Consider the following 19,369-nt stretch of genomic DNA (forward strand, 5'->3'; position numbering starts at 1 on the left):
GGATTCCTCTTGATGGCCCACGAATAGGTTAGCATAGGATGGTGCCATGTGGGTGCTCATAGCCGTACTGCGGATTTGTTTGTAGGTAATGTCTTCAAAGGAGAAGTAATTGTGGGTGAGGATATAGTTGGTCATGATGACTAGGAAGGAGGTTGTTGATTTGGAATCCACAGGGCATCTGGAAAGGTAGTGTTCGATAGTGATATGGTGAGTAGCAACTTTCCTTCCCTCGTATTGTTACATTCCATCCTGGATTTTCCATTGTTTGATGGAAAAGAAACTGGTGTAGGAGTCTTGATGGCAAAGCTGGAAGGGGTGGACCTCAGCAAATGTACCTCAATCAGATCGAGGACATTTTTAGTAAAGGCCAGTGTTGGTGTAACCTAATTGATTTAATAACAATATACCTGCCCATATAGTTTAAATTTTAAAAAACTGGCACTGAAAAGAAATTTTGGTCGTTGTGCTGCTGATATTTGGCTGTTTTTATGAGTGACTTTCGCGACCACTGAAATACTCCATGTTAGAAAATAGTGTTTCAGCAGTTACTGTTACTTTGCTTTCGAATATATAAGCCTGTGGAACTTTAAGAAAGTGGCACACGAATCTAAAGATCTCCTGGTAATTGCATAACATAACACATCACAACACACGCACCATTGGTGTAATATTGTACAATATTTACGAGGTGTGGCTAGAAAAAAACCGGACTAGTACTGGTGAAACAATAAAACGAATGCAATAAGGCTGAAAGTCGCGTGGCCTGTCACGTGACTCTCGCTCCGCCTACTGCTCGAGCTTCATCTGCCTCCTGCACTCAGTCTGCCCGTGGCGTCTGTTTTAAGTAGTTGACGTTTTGTCTGTGCGTCGGAAAATGTTGAGTGTACAGAAAGAACAGCGTGTTAACATCAAATTTTGTTTCAAACTAGGAAAATCTGCAAGTGAAACGTTTGTAATGTTACAACAAGTGTACGGCGATGATTGTTTATCGCGAACACAAGTGTTTGAGTGGTTTAAACGATATAAAGATGGCCGCAAAGACACCAGTGATGACACTCGCACTGGCAGACCATTGTCAGGAAAAAGTGATGCAAACATTGAAAAAATCGGTAAACTTGTTCGACAAGACAACAAGTCAACTCCTGTTAACTCAGACACTGCTCTGATTGTTAAACGGCGATCTTGTCGAACAAGTTTACCGATTTTTTTCAATGTTTGCATCAGTTTTTGCTGACAATGGTCTGCCAGTGCGAGTGTCATCACTGGTGTCTTCGCGGCCATCTTTAAATCGTTTAAACCACTCAAACACTTGTGTTCGCAATAAACAATCATCGCCGTACACTTGTTGTAACATTACAAATGTTTCACTTGCAGATTTTCCTAGTTTGAAACAACATTTGATGTTAACACGCTGTTCTTTCTGTACATTCAACATTTTCCGACGCACAGACAAAACGTCAACTACTTAAAACAGACGCCACGGGCAGACTGAGTGCAGGAGGCAGATGAAACTCGAGCAGTAGGCGGAGCGAGAGTCACGTGACAGGCCATGCGACTTTCAGCCTTATTGCATTCGTTTTATTGTTTCACCAGTACTAGTCCGGTTTTTTTCTAGCCACACCTCGTATTATTTTACAAAGCAGCTCTTGGCTGTTGTGCCATCATCATGTAAAATAACAAATATTGTAGAATATTACACAAGCGTTGTGTATGTTTGTCATAAATTATATATTCTTGTAGTGTTCAACTGCGTACTCATAATCCCATCTTTTGTTTTGTGAGTGGTGTCTTTTCTCACATCACAATTGATATATCGAATTCTAGATGTTATATATACATCTAAAGCACCTGACGAAAGGATCTAAGGTGGGCTTAAACACGTACAGAGTGCGCAGGGACAGGAGCAGTCAGAAGTTAAGGATACGATTGTTTAGCAACATTGACCTTGTAATGCTCGGATTCAAACTTTTAAATACATAACAACATTCAGTTGTTCATTGGTAACTATTACCTCAAGTCAAAGGATAAATTAATGTACATGTGGTCATATGAGTTCTGTAGATTTGCATGTCTCAAATGCTCTATTGAAGTTCATTGTGATGAAATAAGATGATTATGATAATAAAGACAATCACATTAAGTTTCACGAGATTATGGAGGTGATAGGTATCTCATATGAACAGACATATAATATCATCTGTGAAATTCTATACATTAGTTTGTGATTGGTTCTCCATTTATTGACACCGGGCCTACAACACTTGGGGAAGGACATTTTAAAATAATGTTTCTAAAATTTGAAGAATATCTGAAAGTCTTGTGATAGCAATGTTACTGTGTAAAAAAATAAAATAAAATAAAATGGATGCACCATTACATACTTGGGGCAAATTTGCTGTCAAATCTTTTAACGAAGTTGAAAGTGTCTTAAGGGGTAAAGTGAATACATATAGACCTTTTGAGAACTGTCCCCCATCCAATCACATGGTTTCATGTTGATTTTATATTTGGGAATAAGTAAAACTGCGACATCTTATCACACACCAATATTGAACTGTTGACATTCTGAGTTGAAGTGGAAGATTAGTGTGCAAGAAAGTGCACTAATTGTACTGTGAAATAATTCATTGCCAACCCTCTTTCCTAGCTGGGGAAGCGGGTAAATAAGTTTGAATCATATTGAGTCATATGCACTGAGATCACCGGAGATTATGATGAGAAATAGTATTGTTTTTGACAAGAAGTAATTTATTATGTACCTTATCAAACTCATCAGTCTACCCTATACATACTCGGCCCGCTCAGGGACTGTTTACAGTTCTCCTAATACATACTCGTTCGTAATAAACTTCTCACAGTTCCTTTCTAGTACTGCTGTTTGTTATATTAATAGATAATTGTGTTAATGTTGGCTTCTTAATTATATTAGTGGTAATTTTATATGGTGATTGGAAAATCTATCTTTTTAATTATTTTGTGGAGCATATAATCATTTTTTGTCACTTAACATCAACATTGACAAAGTATTTAATCTGTATTTTGCAGCAATAGCTAAGAAAAGTCATCACGTTTTTTGTAGAGTAATTTGACATAATTATTTTTTATATTAGTACATGCTCTGTAAAATTGTTGAAGGGATTTAATGTAACTACTATGATTCATCAGTACTTGTTTTATAAGTAAATTACAGTTTTAATAAAAACAAAATACATCAAAATTTAGCTGGGCTTAGTAGAAAATCTTGCAGTCTATCTTTCTTGGGTCATATTTGCAAGAACACGACTGAAATTATTGCTGTAGATCTTTGCTTTCTCGAAAGCTGTCATTGATTAAAATTCTATTACTGGGTCTTAATACAATACAGTAGTTAACTTGCTGTAAGAGTGGTATGCATTATATTATGAAACTAATGTAGCCTGTGACAGATTTTCAATCTGTGTTGCTCGCATGTGTGGTGTGAATGTGTCTGTAAGACCCTTAATTGGTCTACAGATGGAGCTATGCCAGTACAGCCTCAAGTGCCAATAAGGCAACGGCGCTGCTGTGCCACTGCAGCTGTGGCTAAGATCTCAAGGTTTGCCCGACGATTACGGAGCGATTCCTGGGATGGTGTGTGTATTTTCGAGCTATTCTGTGTCTCTCTCTCTGTCTTTTTTCCTGTCACAAGCTTTCCGGTCACTATTTGGGCTTACTGTATGTTGTCCCATGTGTTCCTAACCTGTGCCTATTAACTGTGATGAAACCTTGTAGACCTTCCTTAATAATTTATTTCATTTATGCTTAATGTAGTGAACAGTCTTTCCTATGCTCACAACAAAAATGTGATTTTATTTACTACCATAGGTGGGATATTCATTGCCATTTATGTGATAAGTCTTCCTACTGATTTGGTTTGCTATAATGACATTGCATACACAGTGTATAAAAAGTCGTGTTGCATTGAAGATGTAAGGTAACTGATTCTGATACGACATTAAACAGAGTTCGTTGACGGAAGATTGGGTCTAAGGGTCCATATTGTATACATACTTAGTCTTGTTAATTTCTGAATTTGTCAGATGCCAACAAACGATTTGAGCAAGTAATCAGTCTAAGAAATAATGTATAGGTAAATAGCCTGCTAGGTACCCAAGAGATTGTTTGTTTTGATCAGTATTTGTCTTGTTGTGATACAGGCTTAAATAATACCATTGAGAACTATGACAGTTTATTCATATAGAAGTAAGCCTATTTCTCTCTTAAAACTTAAAACAGATGTGTGGTGTAGAACACCCCAACCAAAAAATAAGTCCATCATGTCTTCCCTCTTCTGTTGCAAAAGCAATATGTATCCCCTGCTGTTATTTCCAGAAACCTTACATAAAATCAGTGCTCCTGTAGTGCATTGCTATCTCTTGTAAACTCGGTCATTTCTCTTTTCAAATAGTGAGAGAACTTCTAATACTTACTGTTTCATGTATTTCAGGTTGCCATGTTAATAATCTGTATTTTCTCAGAGACTGTGTTAAACAGTCATGACTTTATGAAAAGAAAGTTGCAGCTAAGTATTATTGTGATCAAAGTTGATCTGATATCACATACTGAAACAGAAATAACAGGAGCAGAAAGGTGAACATAAATTGATTCTTTGACTATAGTTCAATTCTTTTATCTTGGCGGTTTGCGCATGCCCGCCCAGACGCGGGAGATTGCTGCGTTGCCAGTTGTACGCGCCAAGCAAACTTACGTTTATCGGGGAGCGCGCAGTTTATGAAGTAAAGCCACCGCGGCCGCATTAAGCCTTTCACTGCTACAGAGACATGCTCCCCGCATTCCGCGCGATTTTGTCAGCACTGCACTGCTCGCCAGTGCAGACACACAGTGTTCAGACTGCTTTGACACACTTATCATTCGATTTCACAAAAACTATTTGGTCCAAAAATTTGATTTTTACACATCTTCTTGACTGATACCTTCCCCCCATAAATGACTTAATTTTGTTTCGATGTTCAACGCAGTTATTGTGTAGCATGTAGCATTAAATGTAGTAAACCATTGCACGAAATTTTGAATAGTTTGCAGAGGTAAAAGTCCATAGCGTATACTTTCCGTATGGTCGATTTTAGTTGCCACTAGAAATTTCAAAAAATTACATTCAACCGAATAAATTTCATGAAGTAAGACACTTCGATATTGTTTTTAAATAAAGAAAATATTAAGCACCAAACAAGGTTTGAACTCGGAATCTTTCGCTTATCAGCTAAACACTTTAACCATTACGCTAATGGAGCTCGGCAGGCACTAGACTTCCTGGAGGATTTTAACAGGTGACGCAAAATACCGACAAACACTGTTGGTATGGCTATGAATTACGTTTCGTCAAAGTACAATAGGAAATAAACAATTACCACTGTTCTTTATTGCGAAAAAGCGGTTAGTGAGAATGATACAAACACCTTTCCTTGCTATCGCCTGAATTAGGAGGCTTATTGCTTGTTTGGTTTAATTAATTAATAGAATATGAAGCAATTGGTATAAAGAATGCTTTTTCCAAACCTTCTGTAAAAGAAATTCTGCTGTCAAGGCATTGCTTTTGTTCAATTGCTTCATTTATGACTGAACGCTTATAAAACTGAAGACACTCGTCCGTTCTCTGCACTGCAGTCGAGTTCTGGCAACATCGTTCTCTGTTCATTGACTGACTATGTTGTTTTGTGACGTCAGATGCGCAGAACGAACCTAAACTCGGCCGCTGCCGTCGTAAATGACGCGTCCTTTAGTCATCTTTAAAAAATTCTTTTATTAAGATGAGGGGAAAGAAAATGACAATCAGGAAAAGAAGATAAGGAAATGTACCCTAAAGAGAGAAAACCCTGGGACAGTGGAAACTAAAGTGGTAGGGAATAATTAGGAAGTAAAAACTTTTTAATAGTGGAAATTGTTTTCAGATTTCTGCAAATAATGAGCTATTGGCAGTTGATGAATCACAGTTGAAAACTAAATGTAAATAAAGTCTGACCGGATACTCAATAAATGAAAAAAATTATAAAATTTTGTGGCTCTGTGATATTGACCTAATTATACAGGTAGCTTGTATTTTACTTCTAGTGCAAAAGTCATCATCTGTTCAGCTCACACGCGCCCCCCTCCCCTCCCCCCCTCCCTACACACACACACACACACACACACACACACACACACACACACACACACACACACAGTCGGGGGGGGGGGGGGGGGGTGGAGCGGTAGAGTAGATAGAAGTATTTAATTGCATTACTTTCAAAATAGTTTTCATTGGATCTGATGTACTTGCCTCAAAATTATGCAGTTCATACAAATGGTTTCAGAGTCAGATTGTAATCAACATGTTGACTTGAACAATCTTTATTCCACCTCTTCTGTGTCTTGAAAATATTGCTCCTTACAGTGTAGAGAACACAAATGTGTCACAAGAGACCCAGGCTCAGAGAGTAGAGTACACACCAGACAGTTGTCATTTTATTTTTGTGAAAAACTGCTGAATGCTAAAGACTGTATGATTAAGAGCACTGCCATCATACAGAAGCCAATGCTAACCACAATTTTGTACTTCTTTTCCTCTGTGCATCACACACATTCGTTTTAGCATTTGTAAACAGCAATACTACTTTAGGTAACTATTTTGCAATTGACTGGCTATTTAAAGTAAAAAAACAAACCCACATTGTTTTCATATTTGTCGCTTGTTTCTTGCCTTCATGTGTGGCACTGAAGCAGTCTTCTGTTGTCTACATTCTTATATGGGTGTGAGTATATGCAGACAGTTTGTTCTGCTGGTTTCTGTAATGGATGTTTGTTAGCACATTTATCTGTCTATCCACAGCTACAAAATTGCCATATTTATGAAACAATGGTTACAAAAACAAACTGATTTTAGCTGACACTTCCACACTTATTACAGTAGATCAGCTGATTCGTAACCTTGTACCATAGGAAAACTATAGTCATAATTTTGGGGCCTCGTTTCCCAGTAGCTTTTTTCCCCGAGTTATCAGGTTTGTATCACATTGTGGTGTAATCAGTACATACCTGTTGTTGATAGAGGACAGTGCTTTGGGTAACTGCTTCTACTGTACATCATAATATGTCGAAATCACGTCCTCTAGAGACCACAATTAATTATCCTGCTGTTCCAAGTTAAAATTGCTCCTAAATTCAACGAAGGAGTTAGTTTATTTCTTTTCACTTCCATTTTTGTGTAACATACCACAAGTGAATTACAGTCATCCACTTTATGTGGCCCTAACAGTTTCTTCATTTTTTTTCAGCTGCTTGTCTTGAATTACTAATTGTACAATAAAAGCTTTCACATGTTGAAAACATGTAATTATTTGTAACTATGGTGTCACAGCTACAAAGGCTGACTATTTACTAAATGGTGAGGGTGGAAATTTTACTAACTAAACATACTTGGTGTTGTAAGTGAACAAACAAATGCAAATGTATAGACCGTTGCTGTATTACTCGCGAGTGAAGAGACGATGTTAGATGTATTGGAGTTCCAAATTTCATCTGATGTAAACAGCCACGACTTGAATACTTCCACTGCCAGCTTAAATAGTGCAATGTTAGCTAATGAAGTCATGGCTTCCTATTGATTTTGACATACGAGGTGTGATCATAAAGTAAAGGGAATATTTTAATTTCCTGGACATTATACACCAATTCTTAAAACTTTTTTTATTTTGTTGGTACACACATTCCTGATGTATGTTTTCATTTTTAGCTGTTTTTAATATTTAGTTTTTGTTGTTTACAGTTGAAAATGATGTTTATGTTTTAGAGTAGTTGGCAAATTTTTGCTTACAAAAAAGATGTCACATTGAGTGTGCATTAAATTTTGCTTGGAAAATGGAATAAAATGCAGCACCACATTTGAAATGTTGACTGTGGCATTTGGCAAATCTGTACGAATAAGATAACAATTTAAGAGTGGTGTAAACGTTTCAAAGAGGGTTGAGAAGACGTTTAAGATTATGACCGCCCTGGACGCCCTAGCACATTAATTACTGACAATAGTGTCGAAGGAGCAAAGAGATGTTTGGAAAATTGCAGAATCACCACCAGAGAGGTTGCTGAAGGTGTTGGCATATGCTTTGCCTCATACCAAGTAATTTTTTCAGATGTTTTGAGCATTAAACGAGTAGTGGCAAAGTTTGTACCGAACTTGTTGAATTTTAACAAAAAATGACATTGCGTAGACATTGCTTAGAAATTGCAAATGAAGAGACAGCTACCCAGAACTTCCAGAGGAAGTTATAATAGGTGACGAAATATGGATATATGGGTATGACATCAAAACGAAGTCCCAAATATCCCAATGGAAACCACTTGGAGGGCCAAGACCAGAAAAACTCAACAAGTGCACTCACATGTGAAGTTTCTTCTTACTGTTTTCTTAAATTACAGTGGGATACTGCATCATGAATTCCAGCCTTATGGACACACAGTCAGTAATGAATACTGTTAAGAAGTTATGTGCCATTTGCATGAAGCATTTCAAAGAAAATCCTTGTAGCAAAACCGCTCATGGAAATTGCAGCCGAATAATTCTCCCGCTCACATCTCCATACTTGTTCGTGATTTTTTTTGGCAAAAACAAATCAGTTAATGTTGCCTCAGCCACCATGTTCGTCAGACATGGCCCTCTTTGACTTGTTTCCATTTCTGAGGCTGAAGAGAACCATTAAAGTATGTTGTTTTTCCACCATTGATGAGATATAAATAGGAACACTGAAGGAGCTGAATACCCTAACAAGAAGAGTGTTCCACAAGTGCTTCGAAGATGGGAAAAAGCATTGACAGAAGTGTGTTATGTCAAAGGGGGATTATGTAGAAGGGGACAAAGTAGATGTTGGTGACTAAATAAAGATACTTTAAGAAAAACAAAAATTCCCATTACTTTTTGATCTCATTGGAATTTATTACAACTCACCAGTTCAGTTGGTATTTTTCCACAAGTATCCAATGGTGGTGACGCAGGATCTGTGATAATCTCTGCGTGCTGTGATGTATAATAAACAGAAATACATATTTCCTGTACACAATGGTATGTGTAAATCCTAGTGTCTGCATTACGTAAGAAATGTCTCAGGTGTTGGGTACCCAAAGTCTGACTGTGATGAAGTGCACTGAAATTGCACATATTAATCATGACGCACTTGACTTGCCAGTACAAGGTCTGAGAACATTATCATTAAGTGGCACACCAAACTATTCAGTTTATGATTACAATAAGATTTCTCTCTCTCTCTCTCTCTCTCTCTCTCTCTCTCTCTCTCTCTCTCTCTCTCTCTCGCACACACGGGCGCGCACACACACACACACACACACACACACACACGTAATTACTCATGAGTGGACTTTCTTGTTAAATACATTTATGCATAAAAATAAAATTTGTTTTTGAGAAATTGTGTTTCCATGTCCTTAAACACAATTGTTCAGCCCCCATCCTGGCCCTCCAAATATCAGATTACAAATAAATTGATGTATGAACTACACACTAATTGAAGAAGAAAGTATTATATACCACCCTCAAACTGGGTGTATTGTTTGACTGGTTCCAATGTGAGCACCAGAGCTATATTATATAGCTGAGAGGAACAGTAATTTAAATTGCAGGAAAAACATTCTGGTTTTTCAGTATAGATTCCTGTCTTATTTGTTATTTGCCCAAACACATTCCACACACTCAGGACTTGGAGCATTAACTGTTTCTATTTTCTTCATGTAAGATAGTTGTCACCGTGTGTGTGTGTGTGTGTGTGTGTGTGTGTGTGTGTGTGTGGTTTTTTTTTTTTTTTTTTTTTTTTTTTTTTTTTTTTTTTTTTTTTTTTTTTACAAAACAGACTCCCATATGGACAACATAGTAATAAGCATACCTTGCATAGAGAAAAAAAACTGAAAGATTTGAAAGCAAATAAATCACCGGGCCCAAATGGCATCTCAGTTTGATTTTTCGAGAATCTCTCGCCCGGTACAAAGCCCCAACGAATGGAAAAAACTGCAATATATAAGAAAGTAAAAGAATGGACTTGCAACATTACAGACCAATATCCCTAACTTCTGTTTGCTGCAGAATCCTTTAACGTATTCTCAGTTCAAATATAATAAACTTTCCTGAGACAGAGAAGCTTATGTCCATGCATCAGCATGTTTCTAGAAAGCATCACTTGTACGAAACCCAGCATTCCTTTTCTCACATGATATACTGAGAAGTATGGATGAAGGGCAACAGGCAGATTCCATATTTGTAGATTTATGGAAAGCATTTGATACGGTGGGCCATTGCAAGCTGTTAATGAAGGTACGAGCATATGGAATAAGTTCACAGATATGTGAGTGGCTTGAGTACTTCATAAATAATAGAACCCAGGATGTTGTCCTTGACGGCGAGTGTTCATCAGAGACAAGGGTATCGTCAAGAGTGCCCCAGGGAAGTGTGATAGAACTGCTGCTGTTCTCTATATACATAAGTGATTTGTTGGACAGGGTGTGCAGCAATCAGCGTTTGTTTGCTGAAGATTCTGTGGTGTACGGTAAGGTGTCGAAGTTGAGTGATATAAGAAGACTTAAATAAAATTTCCAGTTGGTGTGATGAATGGCAGGTAGCCCTGTATGTGGAAAAATGTAAGTTAATGTGGATGAGTAGGAAGATCAAACCTGTAATGTTCGGATACAGTATTAGTAGTGTTCTGCTTGACAAAGCCAAGTCGTTTAAATATCTGGGCATAACATTGCAAAGCGGTACGAGATGGAACGAGTGTGTGAGAAATGTGGTAGGCAAGGCAAATGGTCGACTTTGGTTTATTGGGACAGTTTTGGGAAAGAGTGGTTCACTTGTAGAGGAGACCACATACAGGATGCTGGTCCGACCTATTCTTGAGTACTGCTTGAGTGTTTGGGATCCATACAAGGTTGAATTGAAGGAAGACATCAAACCAATTCAGGGGCGGGCTGCTAGATTTGTTACAGCTAGATTCGAACAACACGTTACGGAGATGCTTCAGGAACTCAAATGGGAATCCCTGGTGGGAAGGCAACGTTCTTTTTGAGAAACACTATTGAGAAAATTTCTTCCCCACCCCTCCGGTATGCTTTTTCCATACCTTCTTTACATGTGGTTGCAGTTTATCTCAGATGTTTTTGCAGTTGAGCCTCAGTGTCCCGAGATGACTGTGGCCATGTATTTATGAGTTGTACATACATAAATATCTCTCTTTTGTTTTGGTTTGTTTGTCTGCTGAAGGATGTAGTCTGATAGCTTATAATAGCTATCCTTTTTGTAATATCATTGTTATTCCATCCCAAATTTTGCATTGTTCATTTTACTTATTATTTTGTCACTTCAATAGATATTAAGCCTGCTTCATAGCATGTCCAAGATAGTCTACCATACTGACAGTAGTGAATTTCTTAGAATTTCTGAACTGCGAACTATTTAAAGCTGTGTCCATTATGTGCCATTATTGTGAATCAATTTTTGTAGCATTGAGCCTCAATTGTGGAAAGTAATTGTGCTGCCTGTAATGTGGACTCGATGTGCTAACTGTCAGCCCATATCAGGATTTACAGGTTTCACCAATATTCTTTTGCCTTATATCCCTCTTGTTTGTCATTGTTTTATGCCAGTTTTCATCACCCTTTTGGCATAGCATCTGGGGGGGAGACAGCAGTTGCAAAAGTCAGTGCAGAACTGACTGTCACATTCGTGAATCCATTCAGCATCCAAAAAAAATCCAATTACGTGGGAATTGCAGGTGATCTGGAAGAAAAGTGGCAGAAGCACAGTGACTTGGGCAGCCATATCGTGATATTCCATGGGCCCCATAGTTCCTCTGCAAGGTTACCTTACAGCCAAAGATTATGTTACCCTTTTCACTAATCAAGTCCGTCGATGGTAGAATGTTTGTTCCGCAGTAGTTGTGCTGTGTTCAAAGAGGACAGGGCCCCTGTTCATATGGTTGTCACAGGCTAGGACAGGTTTTGTGAGCACGAGGATGAATTGTCGCATCTCTACTGGTTACCACAGTCACCTGATCTCAATATTATTGTGCCTTTGTGGTCTACTGTGGAGGGAAGGGTGTATGATCACTATCCATCTCCATCATTGTTGCTTGAACTTGTAAATATTTTGCAGGAAGAATGGTATAAGATCCCCTTGAAAACCATACGGGACTTCCATCTGTCCGTTCCGAGATGATTGGATGCTGTTTTGACTGCCAATGGGTTTCCTATACTTTATTAGGGCATGGTAATGTGCTGTCTTTTTGGTGTTTCCATTTTTTTCCACCCTTTATTCCCTCCCTCTTTTCTGTTTGTTCAGTTTTTCCGTATAGTATTCATTAATTCTTGTACAAGTTGAAATATATAACTGTGTAAGCACAGCTGGGACAACAGCACTACAAAGTACTGAACTTTTCTTGTCGAATGATCTGAAATACCTCCCCTGTATTTAACTCTTAGACTTTGTGTTAATTGCTTTTCATTTTGTGGTACCAGATATATTTCATTTGAAAACAGGAACAGGAGTGTATTTGTAATACGATGGTGAGATCTTTTCCAAAGTTTTAAATTTTTAACACCCAATTATTGATGCATTAATTTTGCTGTTTGCCGAGACATGTTCATGGACACGCAAGACAACCAGCCATTTTATATTCCAGTTGCTGGCTTCCATTTCCTTTGTGATTCACTTCCGTCTTCAGAGTGTACTTTCATGGTTCCTTGACATTGTAACTCTGTCTCAGATTTCTATTATCACCTTTCGTGTGGTGGGTTAAACTCTTTTGATGTCTACAGCATAATCTTTTTTTATCATTTTCATCATTATTTCTTCTGTGATGAGTCATGGGCTGCCAGCAGCATCCACAGCAAGTCAGAGTACTTCTTCAAATTCACACTCAGTGATGAAATATTGCTCTATTATATCATTCTGATTATTTTTTATCTTTCTTATGTTCTCCTTGTTTTACGACATAGGAATATTTAGTGATTCGAGAGAAATGCCTTGCTAGTAAACTGTTGAATTTATGTTTTGTCATATTTATTTCTGCTGCTTCCGGTATATCTTCAACCAACTCATTACCGCAAATGTGTGTCATTCTTTCTGGTGAGAGATGGGTGATGGAGAGTGGTAATTGTATGTTCTCATACTGGGATTGTATGTGTATGTATAAAACATCACCCATATCCGGTCATCCTGATTTAGGTTTTCCACGATTTCCCTAAATCGCTTCAGACAAATGCCGGGATAGTTCCTTTGAAAGGGCATGGCCAACTTCCTTCTTCACCATGCTTGCCTAATCCCATGGGCCCATTGACCTTGCTGTTTGGTTCCCTCTCCTCTCTCTCTCTCTCTCTCTCTCTCTCTCTCTCTCTCTCTCTCTCTCTCTCACACACTTGCTCGCTCGCCCCCCCCCCCCCCCACCCTCCCCCCCCTCTTCCCGATCTACTACCACGCACACAGTTATAGATATTAAGGCTTGTTGTGTAAATTGTGGAATTGCTTAATATTTAAGTAATGCCATGAAATGTGAAAGTCGTCAGTGCTGATACTGCATGTTGCATGTGTGTTGTTACAGCTTTTTCTTTTATTACATATGTTACTACTTAGAGTAATTTGGTGTCATTGTATTCTAAACATTCTGCTGCACATATCTTTGATACAATAGTAATAATGCAATTTTGTCTTAAGATTGTGGTAGCTATATTGAGTTTCTCCTGGATTGGAAATAAATTATTCAGTTACTAAATAGTGTTGAACATAGTGATATTTTTGACATACAAATATTGAGAATTGAAAGAATAAGTGATTATTTTGAATTTTGACAGATGAAGACAGCACACACAGTGAAGACACATTACCCTCGCGTCGGAGTGGCAGACATTCCCTTAAAGCTAATCCAGACCTGCCGCTCAATTATCCTGTATTGGACAAGTTAATAAAGAACATGATAAATCATAAAGAAGCATGGCCATTCAGATTGCCAGTGAGCAAAACAGAGGTAGGTTCATATCTTGGTGATATTATAAAACATTACTGTGGTGTAGGACAGGTTATGAGACGAGTTACTCAAAAAGATTTTATTTTGTTTATAATTGTAGCTGCTTTAATAACACTTTTATATCTTTTTGTTGGATGAAACCAAGAATATTGTTTACATACATGGTAACTATTTATGTCAGTTTGCTTTTTTTGGTTGGTTGTTATAATGAGAAGGAATGCATTTGGGTGATGAGTGCTCGGTGTACTTCAGGCATGTATATTAAGATATGCCATGGCACCCTTTCTCTAACTGTTCTCCAAACTGTCTTCAGTATTGATATCTGTCCTACTGCTTTGCAGCATTGCTTTAAAAAAATAAGTAAAATATACTTCAGGAATAGCACAGAATATTGAGATTTCTTTTAAGAGGCTTACTAAGTGATGTAATATGATGGGCAAATGCACTGCACACTAATAACAAGAAATTATATTACTTAAATTGTCCTAACTACTTAACATGTTATAAATATACTAGCTTGCTTATTTATTTATTTGTTTATGCAGGTTCCTGATTATCATACCATAATTAAGAAACCTATGGATTTAGGCTTGATAAAGCAGAATCTTGAAAATATGGTGTATAAAAATGATAGAGAGTTCATAAAAGATGTTCTTTTAGTTTTTGAAAACTGTGAAATGTACAATCAGGTAGATGCTCCAGAGTACAAGTAAGTATAAATTATTTTGTAATGGTAGTATAAATAAGTGTTCATTATAAGTAATTATATAAGCAGTTAAAGCTCAATTCCTTTATTACGACAGTTTGTATCTACTGACAATATAATATCTGAACATGTCATTTAATATTTGTTTGTTCAGCTCATTTCAAATGGTTCAAATGGCTCTGAGCACTATGGGACTGAACATGTGTGGTCATCAGTCCCCTAAATCTTAAAACTACTTAAACCTAACTAACCTAAGGACATCACACACATCCATGCCCGAGGCAGGATTCGAACCTGCGACCGTAGCGGTCACGCGGTTCCAGACTGAAGCGCCTAGAACCGCACGGCCACACCGGCCGGCAGCTCATTTCACATTTGTTTTATAAAATACAATGTTTATTTTTTATAGATCAGTCTTTGTTTTTATTATGAATAATTAATGACAACCAGTTAATGTAATTAGAGAAGTTTCCCAGTTGTCTTGGTCTCTCTCTGTATTACGCTGATTAAAAGAATTGGAGGAGATGGTTATGTCTATAACAGCTTAGTGTGTCACTGCTAGTTATGGATACAAGAAAAGGAAACTCACTTGACCACATCAACTGGGATTGACACTGATATCTGAGGTGTCCAAGTGTCAGATTGCCATTAGTGCTCTCTTCAATAAGAGTAAAAGTAAAGCAGTGGCTCATTAAAGTATTGAGGTCTGTGAAGTAGCAAGACATTTCTGGGATAGACAACTGATTGCATAGTTGTTATTTTCTAACAATGAGAGATTTTCAGAGGCAGTCAGGTCATGGTACCATGAGCATAAGTCTTGCTCTCAGCCTGTCACAGCATCTACCAGGAGGCAATTTGAATCCACATAATGTCAGACAGTGGGAAGATGCAAAGTGTCAACCTAAACAGACTGCATTGTCGTAGTGAACGTAGCAGATACACATGTAAGTGCACAGTATTTCTCTGAGTGGCAGTGTAGTGCAGTAGAGCCCCTACACATTGGAAAGAGGGATGTTGGAAATCAGGGTGCACTGAAATGGAGCAGTGTTCTGTCCTCTGAAAGTTGTGATTTATACCTGCCCATGTGAAACATTGCACTTGATGGTTTGCATTATGTCAAGTTAGGTTGGTTGTACTGCAGTAGCGATGTTGCAACAGCAGCCTCTATACGCATAGCAGATGATACAGTTTTGTGCTCCATCTCGTACATGTATGCTATTGAGTAATAACTGTATATATAAGAATTTGATTTTGACTTGCTATTCCCTTGACAGAAAATAAAAAACTATATAATAGAGGGAAACATTCCACGTGGGAAAAATATATCTAAAAACAAAGATGATGAGACTTACCAATCAAAAGCGCTGGCATGTCGATAAACACACAAACATACACACAAAATTCAAGCTTTTGCAACAAACGGTTGCTTCATTTGTGTGTATGTTTGTGTGTCTATCGACCTGCCAGCGCTTTTGATTGGTAAGTCTCATCATCTTTGTGTGTGTGTGTGTGTGTGTATATATATATATATATATATATATTAGTCATAATGAAACTCGCACTTTCGATAAAGGAGCAAAGAAATATGGGGAACAAGCATGTGATGATGACCAATATCTTAAAAGCAATACGATACATAGTTTACAAAACAAGTAATTACCGAGATTGTAACTTCTTGCTCTACCTTTTATAATGACAGTGATTCAATAAATAACCAATAAGTGTAGCTCTCATTCATAGTCTTTTGTTCACAATTTTGTGCAAGAATATGCTTCGAGCCATAACAGTATGCGCCTTTCCTAACAGGACTTTGCATTCATCTAGCGCTTTGTAACGGAAATCAATACTTTTCAGCTGGCCGCAGTGGCAGAGTGGTTCTAAGCACTTCAGTCCGTAACCGCGCGACTGCTACAGTCGCAGGTTCGAATCCTGCGTCAGGCATGGATGTGTGTGATGTCCTTAGGTTAGTTAGGTTTAAGTGGTTCTAAGTTCTAGGGGACTCATGACCTCAGATATTAAGTCCCATATTGCTCAGAGCCAATACTTTTCAGCTCAGTTTTTAGTGACTTTTTCCCACCCCTGAAAAGTTCACTTTCTTTTAATGACACTATTAACTTTACTACTGTAGGATGCTCTTTCCTGCTATAGTAAGCATAAATATGCCTGTGGATTGCACCAGTCTTGAAAGGATGTAAGTCAGTGACAGGGTGACTCCAGGAGTCACCTCGGAATCATTACGGCGCATGTCTACATCTTTCAACTTATTCAATAACACTCCATTGTTACTTTTGTTCCTGCACTAATTCCGAGAGTTTACAATGTACATTCCACAACTTTATTGGCAGGAACTGAAGGCTCTCCAAGAATGCTTGTGCATTGTTTCTCCTGCTCATAAGACTTGAGAGATCTCTGTAGTAGCTTCAGTGCGTTGCTGCCTAGCAGCAAGCCTTGACATAAAGGATTGTCACCAGGCGAATGACGTTTCTTCGATTTCCAGAATTTTCTAAACCACAGCAAAACGAAGCACAGTTCAGTTCAAGTGTTAGGCAGAAACGATGCACAATGTACGTTATGTTCATACCAAACAAAGCCGGCAGCACAGGAGCTTTGACGTCATGACTGGCAGCGATTACTGTGCCTAGAGTTTTGCACTTCTCGTTCTTCACTTGTTAACCTATTACACTGCCAACTTGAAACACATATGTCAAGTGTAAAGTTGCAGCAGCCTGGGTATAGTATGACCTTTTTAAAACCAGTATGTTGAGATCTGTATAATAGGAGAGACATCTCTCTCACATACATGTGTGCAAAACTCTCCTGACCAACCTTACCAATTTCTGCCACGTTTCTCATCTTAAATGGTTCTTAGAGGATTCGAAGCACAAGCAATGAGATGGACTCGCATTCGGGAGGACGACGGTTCAATCTCGCGTCCGGCCATCCTAATTTAGGTTTTCCGTGATTTCCCTAAATCGCTCCAGGCAAATGCCGGGATGGTTCCTTTCAAAGGGCACGGCCGACTTCCTTCCCCGTCCTTCCCTAATCCGATGAGACCGATGACCTCGCTGTCTGGTCTCCTTCCCCAAAACAACTAACCAAGCATTGAGATCTTACAACCTTTTCTTGTAGCATAGTGATTATTTTCGCTAATGCTAAGTAAAAATATTTGTTGATGTGAGGTTGTGTTGATGGATAATGTGCCTCAAGAGCAGAGTATCACGTGAATAACATAGTTGCCATTGTGCTTGCTAGCGATGAATTCTGCATAGTATGTTTTGCTTTTGTCAGGAAGATGTCCAGTTTATTTGACCTAAGTTACGTATGATTGTTTTAGAGCTGGAGATTTCCCATTTTGAGGAGCACTAAAATAGCCTTAAGCAATCTTGTCTCATTGAATCCTTGGAAGGCAAATGCGAATTAATGTTGGCTGTTCAAGCGCCACACATCATATTAGAGGGGGCAGTAATTTTTGTTGTTTCTTCCATTTCTGAAATGTGCCACTGCTACAACCATTGTTTCCTCAGGTGTTACGTAATACACAAGTGTCAAAAAACTTCTGGAAGTATACCTTCCTAAGTAAATAATAATTAAAAGCTTACATGTACATGAAGTGTGATATATGATTTGTGATTTGATTTACGAAATGTTTTGACTAATAATGGGATGGAGAAATGTCAGCTCTGATTAGCTATGTTCATTTATAACATCAGTAAGCTGAATCAGAGCAAAGAAATAAAATTTAATAAATCAGGTCCCATGTTTCAGCAAAATTGTTTTAACATTTAGTAGGATGTGATGCTAGGCTCTGTGGTCTCCCTGGTCAGTTCAGTCACAAATGAAGAAACTAAATTTGCTTGCATGTGAGTTATTCTCAAACTCTGACTGTTATATCTTGTTATTCATCATTATCATGGGCGTACCTAGTGAGGGGCGGGCAGGAGGGGGGGGGGGCAGCTGTCACCCCCTCCCCCTAGAAGATATTCGCAGTTTTTTACTAGTTTACTGTTTTATTTAATAAGAAATGCTGCATGTTTTCTCGGATTGTACAAGTGCATTCTTGAATTTAAAATGTTTGTTAAAAGCAGTTTTTCACTTGTTTACTGTTTTATTAAATAAGAAGTGCTGTATGTTGTCTCGAGTCCTTGTTTCCTGAGACTACCGTATTTACTCGAATGTAAGCCACACCTGAAAAATGAGACTCGAAATTAAGGGAAAAAAAAAAATTCCCGAATCTAAGCCGCACCTGAAATTTGAGACTCGAAATTCAAGGGGAGAGAAAAGTTTTAGGCCGCACCTCCAAATCGAAATAAAGTTGGTCCATTGTAATATGAGACACAATTTAGGTCGAATGAATGATGATACAGCTACGGTACTTTGATTCGAGTCATAAGCTTAGCAGTTAAGCTTTACCAGGTAGCCATTGCTATGCGTCAGGCGCTCCGTGCGTATTTATACGGGTACCCTTCCCTTTTGACGTGCTTCGTCTGGTTTGAATTGATTGCTTATTTTTCTTTGATCTGAGAAGTGCCGTTCTCTTTGTTGTAGGTGTTTACGTCACTCTAAGCTGAAAATGCATTATTGTACTCTGTCATGCATTGTTTGTCGCATTCTGATAATGAGTGTTTACGGCCTG

At 38.2% G+C, this 19,369-nt stretch overlaps 1 protein-coding gene across 2 annotated transcripts in view; it reads left to right on the forward strand.

Annotated features, from left to right (window-relative positions):
* The window catches only part of LOC124613551 (bromodomain adjacent to zinc finger domain protein 1A), a 161,424-nt gene that overhangs the window by 127,843 nt on the left and 14,212 nt on the right, over window positions 1–19,369 (forward strand). Inside the window, exons 25-27 of one of the 2 annotated variants that reach the window (XM_047142263.1) lie at window positions 3,493–3,609; window positions 13,858–14,030; window positions 14,576–14,739. In XM_047142263.1, the coding sequence (XP_046998219.1) occupies window positions 3,493–3,609; window positions 13,858–14,030; window positions 14,576–14,739 (454 nt within the window). The remainder of the gene's footprint in view (window positions 1–3,492; window positions 3,610–13,857; window positions 14,031–14,575; window positions 14,740–19,369) is intronic. The other variant, XM_047142264.1, reaches the window with a different exon arrangement.

Source organism: Schistocerca americana, chromosome 4 (genome assembly GCF_021461395.2).
Source record: "Schistocerca americana isolate TAMUIC-IGC-003095 chromosome 4, iqSchAmer2.1, whole genome shotgun sequence".
Taxonomy (NCBI): domain Eukaryota; kingdom Metazoa; phylum Arthropoda; class Insecta; order Orthoptera; family Acrididae; genus Schistocerca; species Schistocerca americana.